This window comes from Symphalangus syndactylus, chromosome 17 (assembly GCF_028878055.3).
Source record: "Symphalangus syndactylus isolate Jambi chromosome 17, NHGRI_mSymSyn1-v2.1_pri, whole genome shotgun sequence".
NCBI classification, from domain to species: Eukaryota; Metazoa; Chordata; class Mammalia; order Primates; family Hylobatidae; genus Symphalangus; species Symphalangus syndactylus.
In genome coordinates this window covers 18,112,132-18,135,151 of record NC_072439.2, presented here as the reverse complement: position 1 = coordinate 18,135,151, position 23,020 = coordinate 18,112,132, and the positions used below count along the sequence as shown (strand labels likewise).

At 43.3% G+C, this 23,020-nt stretch overlaps 2 protein-coding genes across 3 annotated transcripts in view; both read left to right on the top strand.

The window, feature by feature from the left end:
* Nucleotides 1-23,020, top strand: part of LOC129466044 (zinc finger protein 224) — an 87,008-nt gene that overhangs the window by 23,968 nt on the left and 40,020 nt on the right. The window lies entirely within an intron of this gene.
* On the top strand, nucleotides 3,691-22,232 carry ZNF223 (zinc finger protein 223). Of its 2 annotated transcripts, none has more exons than XM_063621021.1 (5): nucleotides 3,691-3,892; nucleotides 7,037-7,119; nucleotides 12,638-12,764; nucleotides 12,932-13,024; nucleotides 18,228-22,232. In XM_063621021.1, the coding sequence occupies exons 2-5, from the start codon at nucleotides 7,111-7,113 to the stop codon at nucleotides 19,439-19,441; spliced, it is 1,443 nt and encodes a 480-aa protein (XP_063477091.1). In that variant the 5' UTR covers nucleotides 3,691-3,892; nucleotides 7,037-7,110; the 3' UTR covers nucleotides 19,442-22,232. The 2 variants fall into 2 exon arrangements, with proteins under 2 accessions (XP_063477091.1, XP_063477092.1); XM_063621022.1 differs by lacking the exon at nucleotides 12,932-13,024 and having other exon boundaries at nucleotides 3,751-3,892; nucleotides 18,228-19,437; nucleotides 20,310-22,232.

Genomic DNA, 23,020 nt, shown 5'->3' with positions numbered 1-23,020 from the left:
CTGACACTATTTCTTAACAATGTGTTGAAGTTGCATCTTGAATAATCTTGACTACCTATAGTAAAATGTAGAAAGTGAGAAGTCACTGAAAGTCAGAATTACTAATTAAAAGGTAGAGAGAACTAAATACTTTTAAACTTTGCAGCTTATCTACTTTGGAAAACATGCAAAACCCTGTCCTGGAGAAAACAAGGGTGTGGCTGAACAACTGATTTATGAGATTAGTATGGATTGGCCATGTCAGCTCAAACCAGGACCTATTCAGCCATAAAAAATGATGAGTTCATGTCCTTTGTAGGGACATGGATGAAACTGGAAAACATCATTCTCAGTAAACTATCGCAAGGACAAAAAACTAAACACCGCATGTTCTCACTCATAGGTGGGAATTGAACAATGAGAACTCACGGACACAGGAAGGGGAACATCACACTCGGGGGACTGTTGTGGGGTGGGGGGAGGGACAGCATTAGGAGATATACCTAATGCTAAATGACGAGTTAATGGGTGCAGCAAAACAACATGGCACATGGATACATATGTAACAAACCTGCACATTGTGCACATGTACCCTAAATCCTAAAGTATAATAATAAAATGCTTATTATAAAAAAAAAACCAGGACCTATTGTCCAAGACAATGGAAGAATGACCTCAAAGGCATTTCACACATCTTGGAGGCTGCCCCTCCCATCAGAGGCCCAGAGCACAAGGACGTGGGCAACAGCAGGGGCCTTTGATGCCAGGTGCTACCTAACATCTCAGGTTCAGCTCCTTGCATACACTACCACTGAGAGTATCAATAAATTTTATCTTTTGCGAATGCAGAGTAGAGTAAGGATACAGCTGTAATTGATATAGGAATAACCATCACTCAATTTTCAATGGGGCATTGAAAATTTGTTTGGCATTATGTGGTTGTTCAGTCACCTTAATTTTTGTCCAAACCAAATTGTGAAACGTCAGCCAGGAGCAGTGGCTCACACCTGTAATCCCAGCACTTTGGGAGGCTGAGGTGGGCAGATCACGAGGTCAGGAGATTGAGACCATCCTGGCTAACACGGTGAAACCCCTGTCTCTACTAAAAATACAAAAAAATTAGCCAGGCCTAGTGGCACACGCCTGTAGTCCCAGCTACTCAGGAGGCTGAGGCAGGAGAATCGCTTGAACCCAGGAAGCGGAGGTTGCAGTGAGCCGAGATCGTGCCACTGAACTCTGGCCTGGTCAACAGAGCAATACTCTGTATCAAAAAAAAAAAAAAAAATTGTGAAAAGTCTTTTTTTTTTTTTTTTACTTTAAGAAAATGGATATAGGACATTAGACTATTTTTAAAAAGAAAAATATAGGTTGACAGGTCAATGTATGTTTATTTGGGAGGACAAAAAATCTGGTTTATCTTCAAACGAGGATTTTAGATGAATTGTTTCCTGATTTAGCTTTATACTATTATTAATGTCTTTCAATTAACATATGCCAGTTTTCAAATTGTTTTCTATAATGAAGATATTTTAACCAAGAAATGGAAAGGAAGAAACTCTTAATAATAAATCATGCTCCGTCACCTACAGAATCTTCTCTAGTTTTATGGCATTGAATCAGATGTTGGGTGTCAGACTGATACCAATGCCAAGCTCTTCAATAGTTATACTTGCTTTAAGATACTTAGCAATTCACTAACTTCTCTGAAATTTAGTGTTTCTACATCTAAAGTAGAAATATGACTACCATGAGAATGTTAAATATGGGAAGATAGCTTTTCCGTGAGGACACAGCTTCTCCATTGGTGGTTGGAATTTTGTTTTTCCTGCTAAACCAGTGGTATCACAGCATCTGGACTAGGGGTGTAACTGAGAACCACCATTTTTCTTTTTTTTTTTTTTTTTTTTTTTTTTTTTGAGACAGAGTCTCGCTCTGTCGCCCGGGCTGGAGTGCAGTGGCGCAATCTAGGCTCACTGCAAGCTCCGCCTCCCGGGTTCACGCCATTCTCCTGCCTCAGCCTCCGAGTAGCTGGGACTACAGGCGCCCGCCACCGCGCCCGGCTAATTTTTTTGTATTTTTTAGTAGAGACGGGGTTTCACCGTGGTCTCGATCTCCTGACCTCGTGATCCGCCCGCCTCGGCCTCCCAAAGTGCTGGGATTACAAGCGTGAGCCACCGCGCCCGGCCGAACCACCATTTTTCTAAGAGACAGCTTATTTATTTCTCTCTCTTTTCTCATTCCCTTAGTTCCCCACTTCCTACGTAGCCCTTTAAAAATGCAAATATAGACTTTTACCTCCCCTTCACCAGACACTTCCTACAGGGCAAGTTCACCTAACTGTGTGCACCAAGCCAGAACTCTCCTCCAGAATTAACAGTCAATTTACAAACTAAAGCATGCTGGCCTCTGAACTCTCACCCACCAGGAAGTTGCCTCAAGAGACAACAGTTGAAAGCATGCCTGCTACTCTCTCCCTTCTGGTTACAACTTATTTCTGCCCATGAAAACGCCAACTCAACTGCCTAATAGACAAGGCACTAAGTCAGCACACAGACCCCTGCCCTCTTCCTCCCCTACCTTTTAAAAGTGCCTGCTTTCTGCTCTAAAAGCCAAGCAGTACACTTAAAGACAACACCTGTGCTTCTTCCCCTATGCTAGCTCTGGAATAAATCACTTTCTTTATACCAGACCTCCCTCTTGTTAACTAAACTTTGCAAACTGGAAGCCACTAATCTACTTTTCAGTTACAGGGGCTGATGCTTTCCTGGCTTCTTATTGCCCCTCCCAACCCATTCTACCTGGCTCATTCTTTAAACCAGTGGTTCCCAACCGTTTTAGCACCATGGACCGGTTTTGTGGAAGACAATTTTTCCACGGACTGGGGAATGGTTTCGGGATGAAACTGTTCCACCTCAGACATTAGATTCTCATAAGGAGCGCCTAACCTAGATCCTTCGCACGCACAGTTGACAATAGTGTTCACACTCCTATGAGAATGTAATGCTGGGCTGATCTCACAGGAGGTGGAGCTCAGGCCATAATGCTCCCTCACCTGCCGCTCACTTCCTGCTGGGCCGCCCGGTTCCTAACAGTCAGTGGACCGGTACAGGTCTGTGGCCCTGGAGTTGGATATCCTTGCTTCAAACCCTGAGCCTCCCTTCTGCCATCTGACCGCTCAACAGTCACTCCATCTAGCTCCTTGAATATTGTATCTCCTCGCTTGTCCCCTGTCCAAGAACACTCCTATCATGGGAGGCATTTAGACTTCATAAATTCTTTCTATTCAATATTTTCGCTCGAGGACTCTGGGAAGGACAACTGTCAGGGTAACAGTCTGCATTCCCCACCAGGCGCCTGGGGCTATGAAATTCGTTCCCCGTGGGTGTTGCGGGAGGTGTAATCGAGGAGCACCATGTAGTCGCAACACTTGCGCCTAAAGGGTGAGATAATGGACATTTTCCTTTTGCATCCGAGGCCCTTCAGTCCAGACACCTTGCGGGATTCCTGACACTTCAGCTCAGGTAGGCGTTTCTGGAGAATTCTGGGAAGAGTAGTCCATTTTATGGGAAGTGTAGTCCACTGGCTCGTGGAACACTGGGCATTTTGGCTCTGGCAGGTGAACCGGTGAATTCTGGGAACGATAGTCCAGACACTCTGCGGAGTCGCGGGCCCTTTGACTCACGCGGGCGAGTCCGGGGAATTCTGGGGAGTGGAGTCCAGACACTCTGGCGCAGAGGACACTTCCGGTCTCCTAGCGTGAGGTTTCTGCTTTAATGACTGGGGTAGTCTGAGCCATTTCTGCGTCTTGCAGGACATTTTGAACGAGCCCCCTTTGCTTGAGGCTCGCAACCACCCGATGATCGATGATCGTCTCAGGGGAAAAGAAGCCTTGGCGAAGAGCAGAGGTTTAGAGGTGCGAGGGCGGGGAGGGTGTTTATTGTTCCCTTCAGCGGAGCCTTCTGGCGTCGGGGGGCTTTGCTCCCGTCCCGGGGGGTGGGATTGGGGTGGCCCTGTGTGCCCTGCTCTGAGGGTTTCCAGGACTTTGACCTCGCTCAGTCCACCTCCCTACGTATGCGGCCTCTTTCTCGCAGTGTGATGTGGAATGTTAAGATCTCTGTACTTCCCATTGCTGTTCTTTAAAATGGTGCTTATAGGATCATCCTAATAGAATTGTTTTGCGAATTGAAAGAGATAATACAAATGAAAGCCTTAAAGTTGTCCCTGTCACTTGGTGAGTGGTGGTCTCTTGTTTCCTGATATTTTAAAACGTTTGATATCATTTCAAAGCTATAGAAAAATTGCAAAAACAGTGTAAGAAATTCTCATATACCCTTTACCCAAATTTGCCAAGTGTTTACATTTTTCCTGTTTGCTTTGTTGATGACCATCAACCAAATACCACCAGGAACATACCTGTAACCCGAGACAGCTGATTGGTAGCTTTCTGCAGCAAGTAAGCCCACATACCAGGGTAATTGTGGGGTGTCTTGGTAAGAGGCATTTAGGAAGGGCTGGTTATAGGGTTTCACATAACATGGTGGATAGTATTGGATGTTATATTAAATAATACTGTTACCGATTACATATCAGATAGATGTGTTAAAAGAATACTAGTATTTGTAGTGTACTTACTAGATAGTGTTGGATAGCATATTACCTAGCATCATGTTATCTAATCTGCAGTTCCATATATGAATTTGTTAAATTTTTCATTTAAAGTCCTTATGACTAGGTCAGGAGATCGAGACCACGGTGAAACCTCGTCTCTACTAAAAATACAAAAAATTAGCCGGGCGTGGTGGCGGGCGCCTGCAGTCCCAGCTACTCGGAGAGGCTGAGGCAGGAGAATGGCGTGAACCCGGGAGGCGGAGCTTGCAGTGAGCCGAGATTGCGCCACTGCACTCCAGCCTGGGCGACAGAGCGAGACTCCGTCTCAAAAAAAAAAAAAAAAAAGTCATTATGACTGTCCTCTGCCCCACCCTTCACCTATTCAAAGTCCAGTTTATGTGTTGTCTTTAGCTGTCACATTTCCATAGTTGTTCATTTGGAGTTTGATATCGAAGGGGGCCTGCCTCTCCACACCTGTGGGTGTTTCTCACAAGGCGGAGACGAGAGACTGAGAAAAGAAATAAGACACAGAGACAAAGTATAGAGGAAGAAAAGTGGGCCTAGGGGACCGGCTTTCAGCAAGTGAGGACCTGCACCGGCACTGGTCTCTGAGTTTCCTCAGTATTTGTTGATCACTGTCTCTACTATCTTGGCAAGGGGGATGTGGCAGGACTATAGGGTAATGGTGGGGAGAGGGCCAGCAGGAAAACGTGTGAGCAAAGGACTCTGTGTCATAAATAAGTTTAAGGAAAGGAGCTGTGCCTGGATGTGCACATAGGCCAGATTTATGTGTGACTTTACACAATCATCTCAGTGCAGTAAAGAGCAGTATTGCCACCAGCATGTCTCACCTCCAGCCATAAGGCGGTTTTCTCCTATCTCAGTAAATAGAATGTACGATCAGGTTTTATACCACCAAGACATTCCATTCCCAGGGACGAGCAGGAGACAGATGCCTTCCTCTTACCTCAACTGCAAAGAGGCCTTCCTCTTTCACTAATCCTCCTCAGCACAGACCCCTTACGGGTGTCGGGCTTGGGGACAGTCAGGTCTTTCCCTTCCCACAAGGCCATATCTCAGGCTGTGTCAGTGGGTGGAAACCTTGGACAATGCCCAGGCTTTCTTAGGCAGAGGTCCCTGCGACCTTCCGCAGTGTATCATGTCCCTGGATACTCGAGACTGGAGAGTGGCAATGACTTTTACCAAGCATACTGCCTGCAAACACGTTTTTACCAAAGCACATCCTGCCCAGCCCTAAATCCATTAAACCTTGAGTCAATACAGCACATGTTTCTGCCAACACAGGGGTGGTGCTAGGGTTACAGATTAACAGCATCTCACGGCAGAAGAATTTTTCTTAGTACAGATCAAAATGGAGTTTCTCATGTCTTCCTTTTCTACACAGACACAATAGCAGCCTGATCTCTTTTTCTTTCCCCTACAGATATATTTCAATTTAGGTTCAGATTATACATTGTTGGTGGGGAATCCACAGGAGTGTTGAGATGCCCTTGTCTTTTTTTTTTTTTTTTTCTTTTGAGACAGTTTTGCCCTTGTCACCCAGGCTGGAGTACAATGGCGCGACAAGATGTCTTTTTCATTGTAACATAACAAGGTCCAAGTGATGTTCGTTTGTCCCTTCATTGGTGATCTCAGCTTTGTCACTGGCCAAGAAGACGTCTTTCAGATTTGTCCACTCTTATGTTACTTTTTTTTAAATTATGAAGTTTCTTACAGGAAAATACATTATTAGTGGGCATTTTCTTGTAAATAAGAGCTTCCATTTCTCCTCTATTTGTTCATTGATTTGTTCAACTATATATATTCTATCAATATGGACTCAGAATCCAGTCTTATTGATTCTAATGATATGTGCATTAACAGTTATTTTTTTAACTCTAGGTTTATTTTAGTTATAGCATTCACCCATTTCAGGTGTACAAGTCAATGGTCTTTAGGGACTTTGAAGTGGAGTAATCATCATTATAATTCAGCCGAGATCACTTGCATCCCCCAGTTGGACTCCTCATGCCCATTTACTTTAAACCTCATTCTCACCTCAAATTTAGAACAACTGCTAACCTACTTTCTATTCTATTCTACTTGTCTATTCCAGACATTTCATAGAAATGGAATCGTAGGGTCTGTGGGTTTTTGTGACTTGCCTCTTTCACTTACTGTAATGTTTTCAAGGTTCACGGGTGTTGTTGCATGGGTCAGTATTTCATTCCTTTACATTTCCAAATAAGATTCCATTGTATGAATATGCCACCATTTTTCCATCCATTTACCTATAGGAGAGCTTCTTGGTTGTGTGCAATTTGGGGTTAGTATGAATAATGCTGCTGTGAGCGTTCATGTGCCAATTGACAATATGAGTCCTTGTTGGTGGGCGACATCCCTGACCACCCTTTCATGTCTCTTTTTCTGTCTTCATGGCACTTTCCAGGCACAATTCTGCTTTCCCTGGAACTGCTTCATTCAGGACTCTGCAAATTCCCTAAAATAGGAGGAAAATTGACCATGTCCAAGGTGAGTAGGGCTTGCATCTCTTACTGTTAAAATTCCATCTCACTATTCAGATTGTCGTGTGTTTTTCTCTGCCCTGGGAAGACTCAAGGAGAACAACAGGACTTTGAGGATCTCTTGTCACCTGGCTAATTTTTGTATTATTAGTAGAGATGGGGTTTCATCATGTTGGCCAGGCTGGTCTTGAACTTCTGACCTCAAGTGATCTGCCCGCCTTGGCCTCCCAAAGTGCTGAGATTACAGGTGTGAGCCACCGCACTCAGCCAGAAAGCCTTCATTTAAAATGTCTAGTAATACTGGGCCGGGTGCAGTGGCTCACACTGGTAATCCCAGCACTTTGGGAGGCTGAGGCAGGCGGATCACCTGAGGTTGGGAGTTCAAGACCAGTCTGACCAACATGGAGAAACCCCATCTCTACTATAAATACAAAATAAGCTGGGCGTAGTGGTACATGCCTGTAATCCCAGCTACTTGGTAGGCTGAAGTACGAGAATCACTTCAAACTGGGAGGCGGAGGTTGCAGTGAGCTGAGATCGGGCTATTGCACTCCAGCCTGGGCAACAAGAGCGAAACTCTGTTTTTAAAAAAAAAAAAAAAGTCTAGTAATACTGAAGATTGGCCAGTCACTTGTGTACTATCACTCATTTACTTCTCAGAGCAGCAGAATGAGGAGGTTCCTGATCTCTTCTTCTCCTAAACTCATGAAATATGAGAAGCCTGCTCAAAATCAGAGGCAATCAAGGATCAGGAATGTTAGCCATTCTGCTCAAGTGAAAGAGAGAGACGAGAAGAAAGAAAAATTCTCCACTGAGGGTCTGGTGCCCTGTTGTGTGAGTGTCTGGAGTGCTCCCTTGAGTGATGACATCCGTAGGTGGCGCTGCTTCTCCCTGTCCTGCGTTGGTGTGACTTCTTCTTTTCCAGACCTGGCACCTACTCAGGTGTACTCATTGTTCCAAGTACCCAAGGACAATGATTACCACAGCTGTTCTTATCTCCAAATTCCTCCTTATGGCACAAGATGCCTCACACATTTTTTCTTTGGCCAGGCGCGGTGGCTCACGCCTGTAATCCCAGCACTTTCGGAGGCTGAGGCAGGTGAGTCACTAGGTCAGGAGATAGAGACCATCCTGGCTAATATGGTGAAACCCCATCTCTACTAAAAATCCAAAAAAAAGAAAAAATTAGCCGGGCGTGGTGGCGGGCACCTGTAGTCCCAGCTACTCGGGAGGCTGAGGCAGGAGAATGGAGTGAACCCAGGAGGCCCAGCTTGCAGTGAGCCGAGAGCTGAGATCACGCCACTGCACTCCAGCCTGAGTGACAGAGCGAGACTCTGTCTCAAAAAAAAAAAAAAAAAATCCCTAAATTCCTCATTATGGCATAAGATGCCTCCCCACCTTTTTTTTTTTTTTTTTTTTTTTTTTTTTGAGACAGAGTCTCTCTCTGTCACCCAGGCTGGAGTGCAGTGTCGCGATCTCGGCTCACTGCCAGCTCTGCCTCCTGGGTTTACACCATTCTCCTGCCTCAGACTCCTGAGTAGCTGGGACTACAGGCGCCCGCCACCACACCTGGCTAATTTTTTTTTGTATTTTTAGTAGAGGCAGGCTTTCACTGTGTTAGCCAGGATGGTCTCGATCTGACCTCATGATCTGCCTGCCTCGGCCTCCCAAAGTGGTGGGATTACAAGCGTGAGCCACCGTGCCCGGCCTGCCTCACACATTGTTACCAGAAAAAAATGACAACCTGGGGCAAAAATATTTACCCCTTGGATAGTTAAGGAAGAATAAATCCAGAATAAGAATCTTCTAAAAGGATAAAGAAAAAAGTTCAAGCAGATTGGAACAAAGAATACTAAAAGGCAATTGTAAGAGAAGAAATATAGATGGCCAATAATCTTGAAAAGTGGTGATACTCATTTATAATAATAAGTAAGAATGATAGAATGAATTGTTCTTCCTAATCAGATTACCAAAACCATGGGAATATTTATAAACTGCTCTTGGCTATCATAAGGAGAATTAGGGTACTTGTACTCTGTTGAATGATTAGAGAGGTAGGGAAAAAAAGTGAGAAGAAGGTATGCAATTATATGATAATAATATTAAATGTGCTTATTTTTCACATTTTAATTTTCATATGAAATTCTTTTAAATGAGACAGGAGAGTCAGATGTTCTTACATCTTACTACTTACTATATCATCTTTGCAGGATTGATAATGGAAAATATGTAAAATTAAATATTTATTCTTTAGTGTAGCTGAAAACAGATCATCAGTTCCCTGGAATACTATGGAAACCCTGAAATAGATAATGGTAATAACAGTAATAAGTAATACCAGCTAATGTTCATTAAACACTTAGTCTGTGCCGTAGACTTTTCAGAATACTGTATATTTCTTTGCTTAACTTTTGAAAAAACTCTGTCATGTAAGAATTATTATTCAGAGAGGGAACAAGGCTTGTAGGCAAACATGTCGGAGGTCACATGGTTAGAAATGGGCAGACTCTTAGGATGTGCACTGAGGCATTCTGGCTTCTGATCAGGACACTAAATGCTGCAATAAGCATATGTGGTTTGTGCCTTGAGAGTACAGAAGACCATAGCTGTTTCAGGATACCATGGAGCAGGTTCACTGTGCACTGATTACCAACTCGTATGAGTCCTGCGGGACACATTCACATGCAACAGATTGCATGAAGCAGATTTATTACTACAGATTGGCAGCAGGGGAGCCCAGAAGCCTAGGTTCCACTGTGAGCTGGCCATCCAGGGCTCAAGAAAGCTACCTGGAGCAGATGGAATCTTGACTGTATGTGCCCCACTTGCACCAGAGCTGAGGCACCCCAGAAGGTAACCTGCCCCCATTTATATACTTCAGGATGCCATGACTCATGGAGAAAAACTTGAAGGACATCTTCCCTCCAGGTGAGAGAGGAACAAAGCCCAGACTGTCAAAGGCAGTTCCTCCCGATAATATTACATTCCTAGAATAATCTATAGTTATTCTTGAGAACTACAAGCAATAAAGGGGAGAGAACTGGGTGGGGTCTGCACCCCAACTGTCCTGCAGTCCACCCCCTGACCCAGATATCCCCCTTAGCAAACTGGTCCATTTCATATGTCCATCGACCTCCCCAGGCCTCCCCTGATCTTGTTAGATCAGTGTAACACCTTGACTGACACAATCTCTGCCAACTTCATGGAATTATAGCTGGAATACATTCCGTGGACCCCAGAGGAGCATGACCACAAGCAGCACAGCCAGACCTTCCTGAAGTAGTAATCCCGCCCAGGTCCCAGTTATCAAAATAAGAAGCTGCCAAAGATACCAAAGAAGAATCATTCAGGTGACCCTAGTGTCTGAAGACAGTGGACCTGCTTCTGGGTTGCCTCTCATTGAGTTTTTACAATAGCTATGTATCCAGAGAAGGCTGGAGGTGTTGGCAGTCACAGACCCACTCCTCCCAGTAGGGCTAAAAGCACAGAGCACTTGTGTTTTTTGAACCTTCCTGAGGGAGAGAAGAGATGTTGCTGGGCTCCCAAAGCAGTGGCCGTGGAATAAGCAGTATCATCGGCCGTTGTCTGTGACAGGTGTCTCATCATTTTTCATGGGAATTCACCTGTAGGTGTAGGACATAAATCTGGAGCTAGCTGCACCTCCAGGCAGGTCCCCAATCAGCCTGGGGCACAGCTTTAGCCTTCTTGCCCAGTGGTACATCTCGCTCCCAGGGTGACATCTAGGGGCACCCCCAGCATGCCCAGTGTTTAGGATCTAACAGTCTGCTAGCTTTCCAGGCATGACATTGCCCACCCTGTATCTGGGTCACCCTCCAAACCACCCACAGAGAAAGCCATAAGGCTCAGGTGCACACAGCACCCATTCCCTTGTTTGGCTGTTCTGTGACCCATTTGTGGGAATGGGGACATTATCTTTTGCCAGCCACATCTCATTTTTGGCACAGTTGCATAAGGTCAGTTCCCCCAGTATGACATTCATGCGACCCTTACAGAAAGGAATACCACTCATCCAGTCCTGGTTTTCATTATGTGAAACATTTCTCATCCAGGTAGTCAAAGGAACATGGTGCGAGAAAGCACAGTCCACTGTAGCTTTGTTGAGGTTGTGTGATTCTGCTGCCTTACACCAGTTACCACAGGGCCCTCCAGCTCTCTCTCATGTGGCAGGTGCCAGGTTCTGACTTGACAAGCCAGGGTTATGGAGCTGTTGGTGTGCACTGTGGCATGAGGGATGCTGGTGTGGCTTAGCATGGTCAGGATGAGAGGGTCACTGTGGTTGGTGATAGAATAAATCCAGGGTAGCAGATGGAACACTTAGCCAGGTAACATGAGGTGACTGCAGCTTGAGATGAGGAATGTGCTGTGCTTCCAGGCCTCTGCCGCCATATCCTTGGGGGAACAGCAGATTAATAGCTGTTGGATAGTGGGTGGGCTGAGGTGGTGCAGTAACCCAGTCTGTCTGTTCCTGTCCTGAGGCTACTACCACTGTAGACATGCATTCCCCTGGTTGTTTGGCTCAGACCTTCCTGCCTCAGTTGTTCAGTCAGGAAGGGAGGTCATGTCCTATACAAAAAGATATGCCTGCTAGTGCCAGCCACCCAAATGGAAGGATCAGGTGTCCCCAGTACCATCAGAAGGACCCTGGTACCCCCTACGGTATTCCGTGGTCTCATTCTTCACCACTGTGGGATCCCGTAGAAGTCAGGGGATGTTCAGGAAAGCATCACCTCCAGATTAGAGTCAGGAGGACCTTTGTCAGTTACCACAGTGATCTGAACCGCAAATTACCAACAGGATGTGCATTATAAAAGGGAAACGGCGGGCGGATCACGAGGTCAGGAGATCGAGACCACGGTGAAACCCCGTCTCTACTAAAAAAATACAAAAAATTAGCCGGGCGTGGTGGCGGGCGCCTGTAGTCCCAGCTACTTGGAGAGGCTGAGGCAGGAGAATGGCGTGAACCCCGGAGGCGGAGCTTGCAGTGAGCCGAGATCGCGCCACTGCACTCCAGCCTGGGTGACAGAGCAAGACTCCGTCTCAAAAAAAAAAAAAAAAAAAAAAAGGGAAACGGAAAAATAATTATTGGGAATACTGAGATTGGGGTTTCACAGCCACAGCCTCATCAACCGGCTGCCAGGTCGGGCAGATACTGACTGAATTGCTCACTGTCGCTGGGGTTATTAGCAAGGTTCATTGAAACCTAGATACGTGTAGCCCAGGATGCAGCATTTAGACTCCTAGGGGGCTACATACAAGTAAACTCAATGAGTTCACTAAATAAGACCACAGGACTTCTTCATTGTTGGACTTCTGATGACGCTTGGGACAATCAAGGTGTGTCATTGTCAGGACACAAACTAGAATGAATGGGAATTCTATAAGTTGACCTACATCTCTGAAGATCCAGAAAAACTTTCCATTTTTCCCCTTGGCCTCCTCAATGTTCCTTCTCTCCCAGTAACCATTGGTCGTGAGATTGAGGTTGCATATGTTTGATGCTGTAGGAGGCAGTGACCTTCAAGGATGTGGCAGTGGTCTTCACTGAGGAGGAGCTGGGGCTGCTGGACCTTGCCCAGAGGAAGCTGTATCGAGATGTGATGCTGGAGAACTTCAGGAACCTGCTCTCAGTGGGTGAGGACAGGCATCTTCTATAAGGGAATGTCAGGCCCCAGGAGTGGTTTTGTATCCTAGGGTGTTCAAATTTGAGTGTGCAGTGGGAACCTAAATTTCCAGTAAGTGTTACCCTGATATTATCTAGAATATGTTGGGATTAAGCATGTGACTTTGCCTGTTTACAGGGCATCAACCATTCCACCAAGATACTTTCCACTTTCTAAGGGAGGAAAAGTTTTGGATGATGGATATAGCACCCCAAAGAGAAGGGAATTCAGGTAAGAAGCAAGCAACTGTGTGTCCCTGTTTGTGACTTCCATCTGTTTTACTTCTGTGCACGTCCAACTCCATTACCTTGTTCTAAAAGGCCGAACATCTTTCTTGGATTATTATAACCTCCTTCCAGCTGGTGGCCCTGCGCTGTGCCTTCCCAGCCTGACATCTGTTCTCTTCATGGCAGCTAAAGTGATCCTTAGGACATGGATGTCAGATTGTCATTCCTCAGCTTAGGAGCCTTTCTGGCTTCTTAATTTTATGAAAGCCTCTTTAAGTGGCTTCTAGAAACGCCTGTGGTCTATTCTTCATTCTTCACTGCCTCTTGACTACATCTCCCACACTCTCCCTCTTTCTCCATCTTTTCTGGCCACCTTGTCATCCCTCTTGTTTCTGCATCCTGCCAAGGACAGTGTATCGCCTGTTGCTGGTACCCAATGACCACGAACTTAGATGATTAAATAAGAAGCATTTATTATTTCTCTGTTCTTTAGGCCTGAAGTCTGACACAGCTCACTGGGCAAAAATCAAGCTGTCTTAGGGCTTTGTTCCTTTCTGGATGTTCATGGGGAGAAGACTTCACTTTGTTTTACCAGTTCCTAGACACTGTCCACACTTCGTGGCTCTAGTTTCCATTCCTCCATCTTTGAAGGCAGCTACATTGCATCCTTGACCATTCTTCCGGAGTCACGCTCCCTCTGCCACTCTTCTTATGCCTATGTCTTCCACCTTTCAGGTCCCTTGTGATTGCATTCATCACTCCTGCATGATCCAAGTTGACTTTCCTACTTTCTGCTTAGCTGATTAGTGACTTCAATGACATCTGCAGCCTTAATCTGCCTTGCTGTGTAATGTTTCAGAATCATAGGTCCTGAAGGTTGGATGTGGACATCTTTCAGGAAGAATTATGTTCCCTACTACAGAAGCTTCTGCCTCAGAGCCCTCACTTGCTTTTCTCTCTGACGGGAATCCTCTGTCCCCACAAAACTTACTGACCCCCTCTGTTAGTTTATGCAGGTCTCTGCTGAGTTTTAATGTCGTGGAAGAGGTCATCTTCAAGCACCCTATTGAAAATACCATCCTATCTTTACTTGGCCTGCAAGTATTATGTGTCATATGCTTTTGTTTACTGATAGATCACCTGTTCCCTTTCAAATATAATCTCTACAAGGTGTTTATTTGTTTGTTTATGACTGCATCTTCAGCGTCTAGAATAGTCCTAGTACATAGAGGGATCTGTAAATATTTGGTATCCCGATGAATGAATTAATGGATGGGGGGACTTCGCTGTAGGAATCATGGAGCTAGCTAATAAGTAATGCATGAACCAGAGTGTATGAAATATATTAGTCCCTTGGAAGCCATAGGGGTTTGATTTCAGGACCCCACATGGATACCGAAAGCCAGAGATGTTCAAGTTCCTGATATATGTGAAGTATTTGCCTATAACCTATGTACATCCTCCCATATACTTTAAATCATGTCTAGACCAGTTATAATACCAAATGCAATGCCTACCTGTCACTTCATTCACAAGGATTCAGCATAGGACTCAGTGTGTGAGAAATTCCAGTTTTGCTCTTTGGAACTGGAATTTTTTTCCCTAAATATTTTTTATGCACTGTTGGTTGAATCCATGGATGCCAAACCCATGGATACGGAGGGCTGATTATATATGGCAGGACAGTTTTTTTTTTTCTCTGTGGATGGCTGCTTATCCATTTTCAACTTTCTTGGGTTTCCTTGACATGATTGGTTTTATGTGTGTGCAGTGGACCCATGTCCTGTGGAAACTTCTAAGCATAGCATTTTTTTTCATGACCACACTGAGTAATATGCCTTCCCTGGGACCTACCCTGGAGCTTTCCATAGGGAGCATATTTGTATCTGGGAAGAAATCTTTTTGAATGAGGATTTCCAGCTAGCTTTCCTTTGAGAGATTTACCCATCTGCAGCCCATTTGCCTTTTCCAAAGTCGGCCCACACTTCACTGCCTCCAGGTTCCTCCTTCCTTCCCTTAGAGGGGGAAGAATGAGGATGAGAGGACACAAGTTATGTAGCTGAATGTTGACTCTGTTTCTGGTCATCTTTCTTCAAAAATGTGTATATTTCCCTCATCTTTACACTATGCAAATTTAATTGTCAAAAAGTTAAAGGACACAGATTTTACAGGCTTTTTGTTTATTTTTATAGATTTAATGCTATATTTTGAACTGGTAAGCTTTATGACCAGGAAGGAATTGGGGAATTACTTACTCAAAATAGAAACATCCTGAGAGACCTTCCCTTCTCTTGAAAGATCTCTTATTTATAAGTCACAGTGTATTAAATATATCCATGTACCTATGAGACAGGATGGTTCCCTTGACCGTCTTTGCGGGCGGGAACTTCAGGGTTTGTTTCACTCAGCCCACCACTGTCCACTCCTTGCCGGAGGCAGTGTGCAAGCAAGCGAGTGCAGGAACTGGAGCAAATGAATGCTGGAATTGGGGGGTCGCTCCTCTCTGGCGAGAGCAGGCTCTGTTGTGCACGCCCCACAGCAGTGTCCTAGCGTGTTACAACCCATGCTGTTTCAGCTCTGCCATCTGGGGATGGCCAAGTGCCAATCAGCTCAGTGGAGCATCAGAGTAGCAGCCCCTGCCCTCTTGGCACCTGGGTTCTTGTCCAGCATCCAGGAAGAATCAGGTCACATAAACTGTGTGAAAGGTGATGAATGCAGAAGACTATTGAGCGGTGGGTGGTTCTCAGCAGAAAAGGAGGCTGGAAAGGGGATGGGAAGGGGATCAACATGTTCTGGAAGCCAGGCCATTTGTGGCTGGGCCCCTCTCCAAAGCCGCACCTTCTGAAGTTAGCCACATCTATCCGTAGTTTCCGACACTCAGTTGCTTCTCTGCTCACTGCTCAGCGACTTGTATCCTTGCCACTCAGCTGCTTGTGTTGCTCTGCCAGCTGAAATCTTTTATGGGCAGAGGATAGTGGCAGGCAGGCCAAAAAAGCAACATTTGGGCAGAAAAATGGGGTCATCTGTTTTAACTTAGGGCCGAGGTTCTACACTTAAGGGTGGAGTTTAGCCAGGTATACTGATAGGTACCCACCTACCTATTAATATTTTCCAAGATTCAACCTTTGGAACTTAACTCTCCATCAGAAAAATTTACCTAATTCAGGACTTGGTAATATCCTGACAAAGTTTTGAACATTTTGTGAGCATGAACCATAGTAAGAAACACCTCTTTAAGTATAACCTGGACAGTTTTCATGTGTGTAGATGTATGTGAGTGACTTTAGCTGACGTTTCATGTAATGACACCTTTCCTGCTTGTCCCCACGCTGTGATAATTTTCATTCTGGTTCCTTTCTATAAATGTCTATTGCAGGTTTTAACTTTATTTCAGCTCAATGATGTGTAGTCTTGAATATAAAAACAGTTATAAAGGCCTGTTTATCGACATCACAGGCTTTCTTTTCATTCCAAGTGATTCTTCACATCATTGATTGTCTGATGAAGAGCATCCTCCTTTTTGGACCCCTGGAAGGACAGCCTTCCAGATTCCCCTCAGAACTGCAGTTTTCTGTCCCTGTACTCTTTCTGATAACCAAGTTAGTATCCACATCAAAACAGAAAAATAAGATTAAGTATTTTATACGTGTCGTGCAAAATTCTTGTACAGGAATACTTTTGATTTGTAGATATAAACATTCTAAGGTGTTTGATGTTTAGTATCATGAAGGGTTAAACTAAAAAATTTAATGGGATATTTTACAGAGAACTGCTCTCACTTCACTCGAAGTGCAAATTCGGGAGTTTTTCAAAACTACCTTCACGTTCAATAATTTCCTAGAAAGACTCTCAGAACTCACTGGATGCATTTATTCTCACAGTTACTGATTTTTACAGGGAAAAGATGCATATTATAGTTAACCAAGGGGAAAAACCAAATAAGACAGAGTCCGGTGATGTACCAAATGTGGATCTCCTATTGTATTCTCACAGTAGAGTCGGGCATGTTACATATCCAAAATTAGCATGTGACTTAGACACAGGGAACCACCAGTCAGGGAAACTCAACTGAGTGCTGGGATCCAGAGTAATTATTGGGGCTCCATTACACAGCCATAATTGGTTGGTTGATTCCTGTGTGTTTATTTAGTCTTTTGGTCCACTGGTTCCCTGTGACCTAAAGACCCACATTAAATCACATTGTTATTTTTTCTGACATGGGGAACGCCACCTGCCATTTCCCATCCCCCAAAGCTGTAGCTAATCACGACCCTAAATTATATTATTTCACTATCAAGAGTTACCCAAGATTTGCCCCCAAGCAGACAGAGAGATGCTCCTCAGGCATGCCCCTTCAAGATCCTTCAGATTACTTCTCAGATACTGAGGACAAAGTCCCTACCTCTGTTTAGTTAGGTTAACTTCTTTTCTTATTTTAAAAAATGTTTGTTAAGCCATCTCGTACTGAAAGGAAGGCTAACTTCTTTATAAGGATATACAATATACAAGCAAGTATACAAAGTATTTATTATGTTACTGCTTTCCCTTAGAGTTCCTTTTGATTCATATTTCATTATGTACATAATAGTTTAGTAATTTATCATGTAAGATTTCAGACTGAGTTGGAAATTTTAAAAATAGTAACAGGTTAAATGTATGTATCATATTAATTTTTTATTAAATTTTTTATTTATATCAAGGATTTTATATTTGAGATGTGGTATGGTTTTTTCTTTTTTTCTTTTTTTTTTTTTTGTGAGACAGAGTCTCACTCTGTTGCCCAGGCTGGAGTGCAGTGGCATGATCTCAGCTCGCTGCAACCTGCACCTCCTGGGTTCAAGCAATTCTCCTGCCTCAGCCTCCCAAGTATCTGGGATTATAGGTGTGCGCCACCACACCTGGCTGATTTTTGTATTTTTAGTAGAGACGGGGTTTCACTATGTTGGTCAGGCTGGTCCTGAACTCCTGACTTCAAGTGATCCACCTGCCTCAGCCTCCCAAAGTGCTGGGATTATGGGTGTGAGCCACTGTGCCCAGCAACATGGTGTGGTTTTAGATTGCTTTCATGCAAACCAGAAACCAGTGTGCACTTGGAAAACATAAACTGAACGTTCATTGAAGTTTCATACCATGTCCTAAGTGTGAACTCTTAAAAACACTGAACAGGGCATAGCTTGTCCTGATGTCTTAATTTTGTATTCTGGTAGGAGGCAAGATCCAACCTGAGATGAAGACTGTTCCAGAAGCAGGACCACATGAAGGGTGGTCCTGCCAGCAGATCTGGGAAGAAATTGCAAGTAATTTAACCAGGCCTCAAGACTCTACCATAAAAAGCTCTCAGTTCTTTGAACAGGGTGATGCCCGCTCCCAGGTTGAGGAAGGACTATCTATAATGCACACAGGACAGAAACCTTCCAATCGTGGGAAGTGTAAACAATCCTTCAGTGATATTTCCATCTTTGATCTTCCTCAGCAAATACACTCAACAGAGAAGTCTCATTCCTGTGATGAGTGTGGAAAAAGCTTTTGTTACATCTCAGCACTTCATACTCATCAGAGAGTCCACCTGGGAGAGAAACTCTTTAAGTGTGACGTGTGCGGTAAGGAATTCAGTCAGAGTTTACATCTGCAAACTCATCAGAGAGTCCACACTGGAGAGAAACCTTTCAAATGTGAACAATGTGGGAGAGGCTTCAGATGTAGATCAGCACTTACAGTTCATTGCAAATTACACATGGGAGAGAAACATTATAATTGTGAGGCATGTGGGAGGGCCTTCATTCATGATTTCCAGCTTCAGAAACATCAGAGAATTCACACAGGGGAGAAGCCATTCAAATGTGAGATATGTAGTGTGAGCTTCCGTCTTAGGTCAAGTCTTAATAGGCATTGTGTGGTCCACACAGGAAAGAAACCAAACAACGCTGGGGAATATGGAAAAGGCTTCATTGGTAGGCTGGATTTGTGTAAGCATCAGACGATCCACACAGGAGAGAAACCATACAATTGTAAAGAATGTGGGAAGAGCTTCAGACGGTCCTCATATCTTTTGATCCATCAGCGAGTCCACACTGGAGAAAAGCCATACAAATGTGACAAGTGTGGGAAGAGCTACATTACTAAGTCAGGTCTTGACTTGCACCATAGAGCCCACACAGGAGAGAGACCTTATAACTGTGATGACTGTGGGAAGAGCTTTAGACAGGCCTCAAGTATTTTGAATCATAAGAGACTCCACTGCCGAAAAAAACCATTCAAATGTGAGGATTGTGGAAAGAAGCTTGTACACAGGACATACTGTAAAGACCAACAAAGAAACCATAGTGGAGAAAACCCATCCAAATGTGAGGACTGTGGGAAGCGCTACAAGAGGCGCTTGAATCTGGATATAATTTTATCATTATTTTTAAATGACACGTAAGTGTTGTACATATTTATGGGGTACAGTGTGAATATTTAAATATATGTATATGATGTATAATGATCAAATCAGTGTAATTAGCATATTTATCACCTCAAACAATTATCTCTTTTTTGTGTTGAGAAAATTAAAAATTCATTGTTCCAGCAATTTGAAAATAAATTGTTGTTGATGATAGTCACCTTTAGTGCTGCAGAACAGTAGAACTTCTTCCTCCTATCTACCTGTACTTTTGTATCCATTAGCCAACCTTTGGCCATCCCACCTATCCCCTACCCTTCCCTGCCTCTAGAGCCACTGTTCTCACTACTTCTAAGAAATCAGCTTTTTTAGCTTCCCCATGTGAGTGAGGACAGTTTAAAGTAAGTGTTTCAGCCATAGCTCAGCATACCCCAGTGGTCGTGGGGACTGTCAGAGCAGAGAATGCTTGTAAGTCATGCTGCAGGGTTTCTAACAGAAGTTTGACAATTAGTTATTATTCAGGAGACAGGTCATAGTATAAGGGTTTGTTCACACACTTTCAAAACACTAATGATGAACATGTCAAAATTGATGACCACTAGAATGTCAGCCACATGTGTCTTTGTATTTTTGCTGCATCCTTACATCGCTTGAGTCTGGAAGATTGAGGCTGCAGTGACCTGTGATAGTGCTACTGCACTCCAGCCAGGGCAACAGAGTGAGACCCTGTTTCAAAAAAAAAAAATTTAAATAAATACCTTTGTTTGTTTCTGGACAAGCATCTGTGTTTCTGGAATTTTTTTTTTTAGTGTACATACATAGTGTGTTACAATTATATTCTTATTTTCTTCAGCAGTGAATATTTGCTGGTATTTTTCTATTTTATAATTGTATGCATTATTTTTAGATTTCTCAGTGAACATCAGAAACTCCATCTCTACAAGAAATACAATAATTAGCCAGTTGTGGTGGTGTATGTCTGTAGTCCCAGCTGCAGACTACTGGAGAGGCTGAAGTGGGAGGATCGCTTGAACCCAGGAGGCAGATATATAGACAAATGGAATAGAATTGAGAGTCCATAAAGAAACCCATACATCTAAGGCCACTTGATTTTCAAGAAGGATCCAAGATTACTTTATGAAGACAGAAGAGTCTCTTCGACCAATACTGCTGGGACACCTATACACAGACACACAACATAATGAAGTTAGATCGTATCTCACCCTACACTTAAAAATTAACTCAAAATTCATCAATGACCTAATGTAATAGCTAAACTATAAAAGTATTAGAAGAAAACATAGAAGTAAATCTTCCTGACTTTATTTGGAATGGATTCTTCAATGAAACAACATAAGCAAAAGCAAATAAAAATACCTAAATGGGACCTAAGTTTTAAAAAATGCTATGCCTACATGGACATTGTCAAGAACATGAAAAAACCATACAGCATGAGTTCTACTATCCAGATTATATGAAGAATTCTTACAACTCAATAACAAACAACCCAATTAAAAAAATGGGCAAAGGGCTGGGTGCAGTGTCTCATGCTTGTTATCCCAGCACTTTGGGAGGCTGAGGTGGGCAGTTAAGGCCAGGAGTTCAAGACCAGCCTGGCCAACATGGTGAAACCCTGTCTTTACTAAAAATACAACTAGCTGGATGTGGTGGCCTCCTGGGCTCAAACCATCCTTCCACCTCAGCCTCTTGAGCAGCTGAGACTACAGGCGTGCGCCACTGCCTCTGGTTAAGTTTTGTATTTTTCTGTAGAGATGAGGTTCCTCCGTGTTGCCCAGGCTGGTCTTGAACTCCTGCACTCAAGTAATCTGCCCACCTCAGCCTCCGAAAGTGCTGAGATTACAGGCATGAGCCACTGCACCCAGCCTAAAAAAAAATCCTAATTTTTATGGGTACACATATGGAGTATATATTTTGATACAGGCATACAAGGCATAATAATCACAGGGTAAATGGGGTATGTTACCACAAGCATTTATCAGTTTTTTGTGTGTGTTAGAAACAATCCATACTCATTTAGTTATTTCAAATGTACAATAAATTATTGTTGACTGTAACTCTGTTGTGCTATCAAATACTAGATCTTATTCATTCTATCTAGGTATATTTTTGTACCCACTAACCATCCCCACTTCCCTCACCACCAACCCTACCTTTCCCTCCCTCTGGTAACCAACATTCTGCTCTCTGTCTCCATGCATTCAATTGTTTTAATTTTTAGCTCCTACAAATAAGTGAGAACATGTGAAGTTTGTCTTTCTGTGCCTGACTTATTTCACTGAACGTAATGTCCTCCAGTTCCATCCATATTGTTGCAAATAACAAAATCTCATTCTTTTTGTGGCTGAATAGTACTCCATTGTGTATATGTCCATTTCCTGTATCCATTCATCTGTTGATGGACACTTAGGTTGCTTCCAAATTTTGGTTATTGTGAATAGTACTGCAATAAACATTGCGGGGGAGGGTGCAGATATCACTTTGATATAGTTTTAATTTTTTGAGGAACCTCCATACTGTTCTCCACAGTGGTTGTACTAATTTACATTCCCACCAACAATGTGTGAGGATTCCCTCCCTCACTCCTTCCACATTCTCAGCAACATTTGATATTGCCTGTCTTTTGAATAAAAGCTATTTTAACTGGAGTGAGATATCTCATGGTAGTTTTGATTTGCGTTTATCTGATGATCTATGATGTAGGGTACCTTTTCATATACCTGTTTGCCATTCGTATGCCCTCTTTCGAGAAATGTCTATTCAGATATTTTGCTCATTTTTAAATTGAATTATTAAATTTTTTCCTACTGGGTCGAGCTCCTTATATTCTGGTTATTAATCCCTTGTCAGATGGATAGTTTGCAAATATTTTCTCCTATTGTGTGGGTTGTCTCTTCACATTGTTGATTGCTTCCTTTGCTGTGCAGAAGCTTTTTAACTTGATGTGATCCCATTTGTCCATTTTTGCTTTGGTTGTCTATGCTTTTGGGGTATTACTCGAAATCTTTGCCCAGACCAATGTCTTGGAGCATTTCCCCAATGTTTTCTTGTAGTAGTTTCATAGTTCGAGGTTTTAGATTTAAGTCTTTAATCCATTTCGATTTTATTTTTGTATATGGTGAACAATAGGGGTGAAGTTTCATTCTTCTATATGTGGATATCATGTTTTTCTAGCACCATTTATTGAAGAGACTGTCCTTTTCCCAATATATATACTTAGCACCTTTGTTGAAAGTGAGCTCACTGTAGGTGTAGAAATTTATTTTTGGATTTTCTAGTTTATGCAGTGCTAAAAAGAATGTACTGTACATGAAGTGATTTCTAGGTTATGTTGTTACATGACCATAGAAGAGTTAGAAATGAGCTTTCTTTTAAGTAATAATGGAAAATAAGAAATCCACACATATTGATATGGTTTGGCTGTGTCTCCACCCAAATCTCATCTTGAATTATAGCTCCCATAATTCCCACATATCATGAAAGGGACCTAGTAGGAGGTAATTGAATCACGGGGGTGGGTCTTTCCCATGCTGTTCTCCTGATAGCAAGGACAGGTAGAGGAGTGACTTTGAATAGAATGGGAGGCAGGTTTGCCCTAAG

Coding starts and splice junctions, on each gene's coding strand:
- ZNF223 (XM_063621021.1), top strand. Junction 12,765..12,931: donor CAGGAACCTGCTCTCAGTGG/GTGAGGACAGGC, acceptor GCCTGTTTACAG/GGCATCAACCATTCCACCAA. Junction 13,025..18,227: donor CCAAAGAGAAGGGAATTCAG/GTAAGAAGCAAG, acceptor GTATTCTGGTAG/GAGGCAAGATCCAACCTGAG.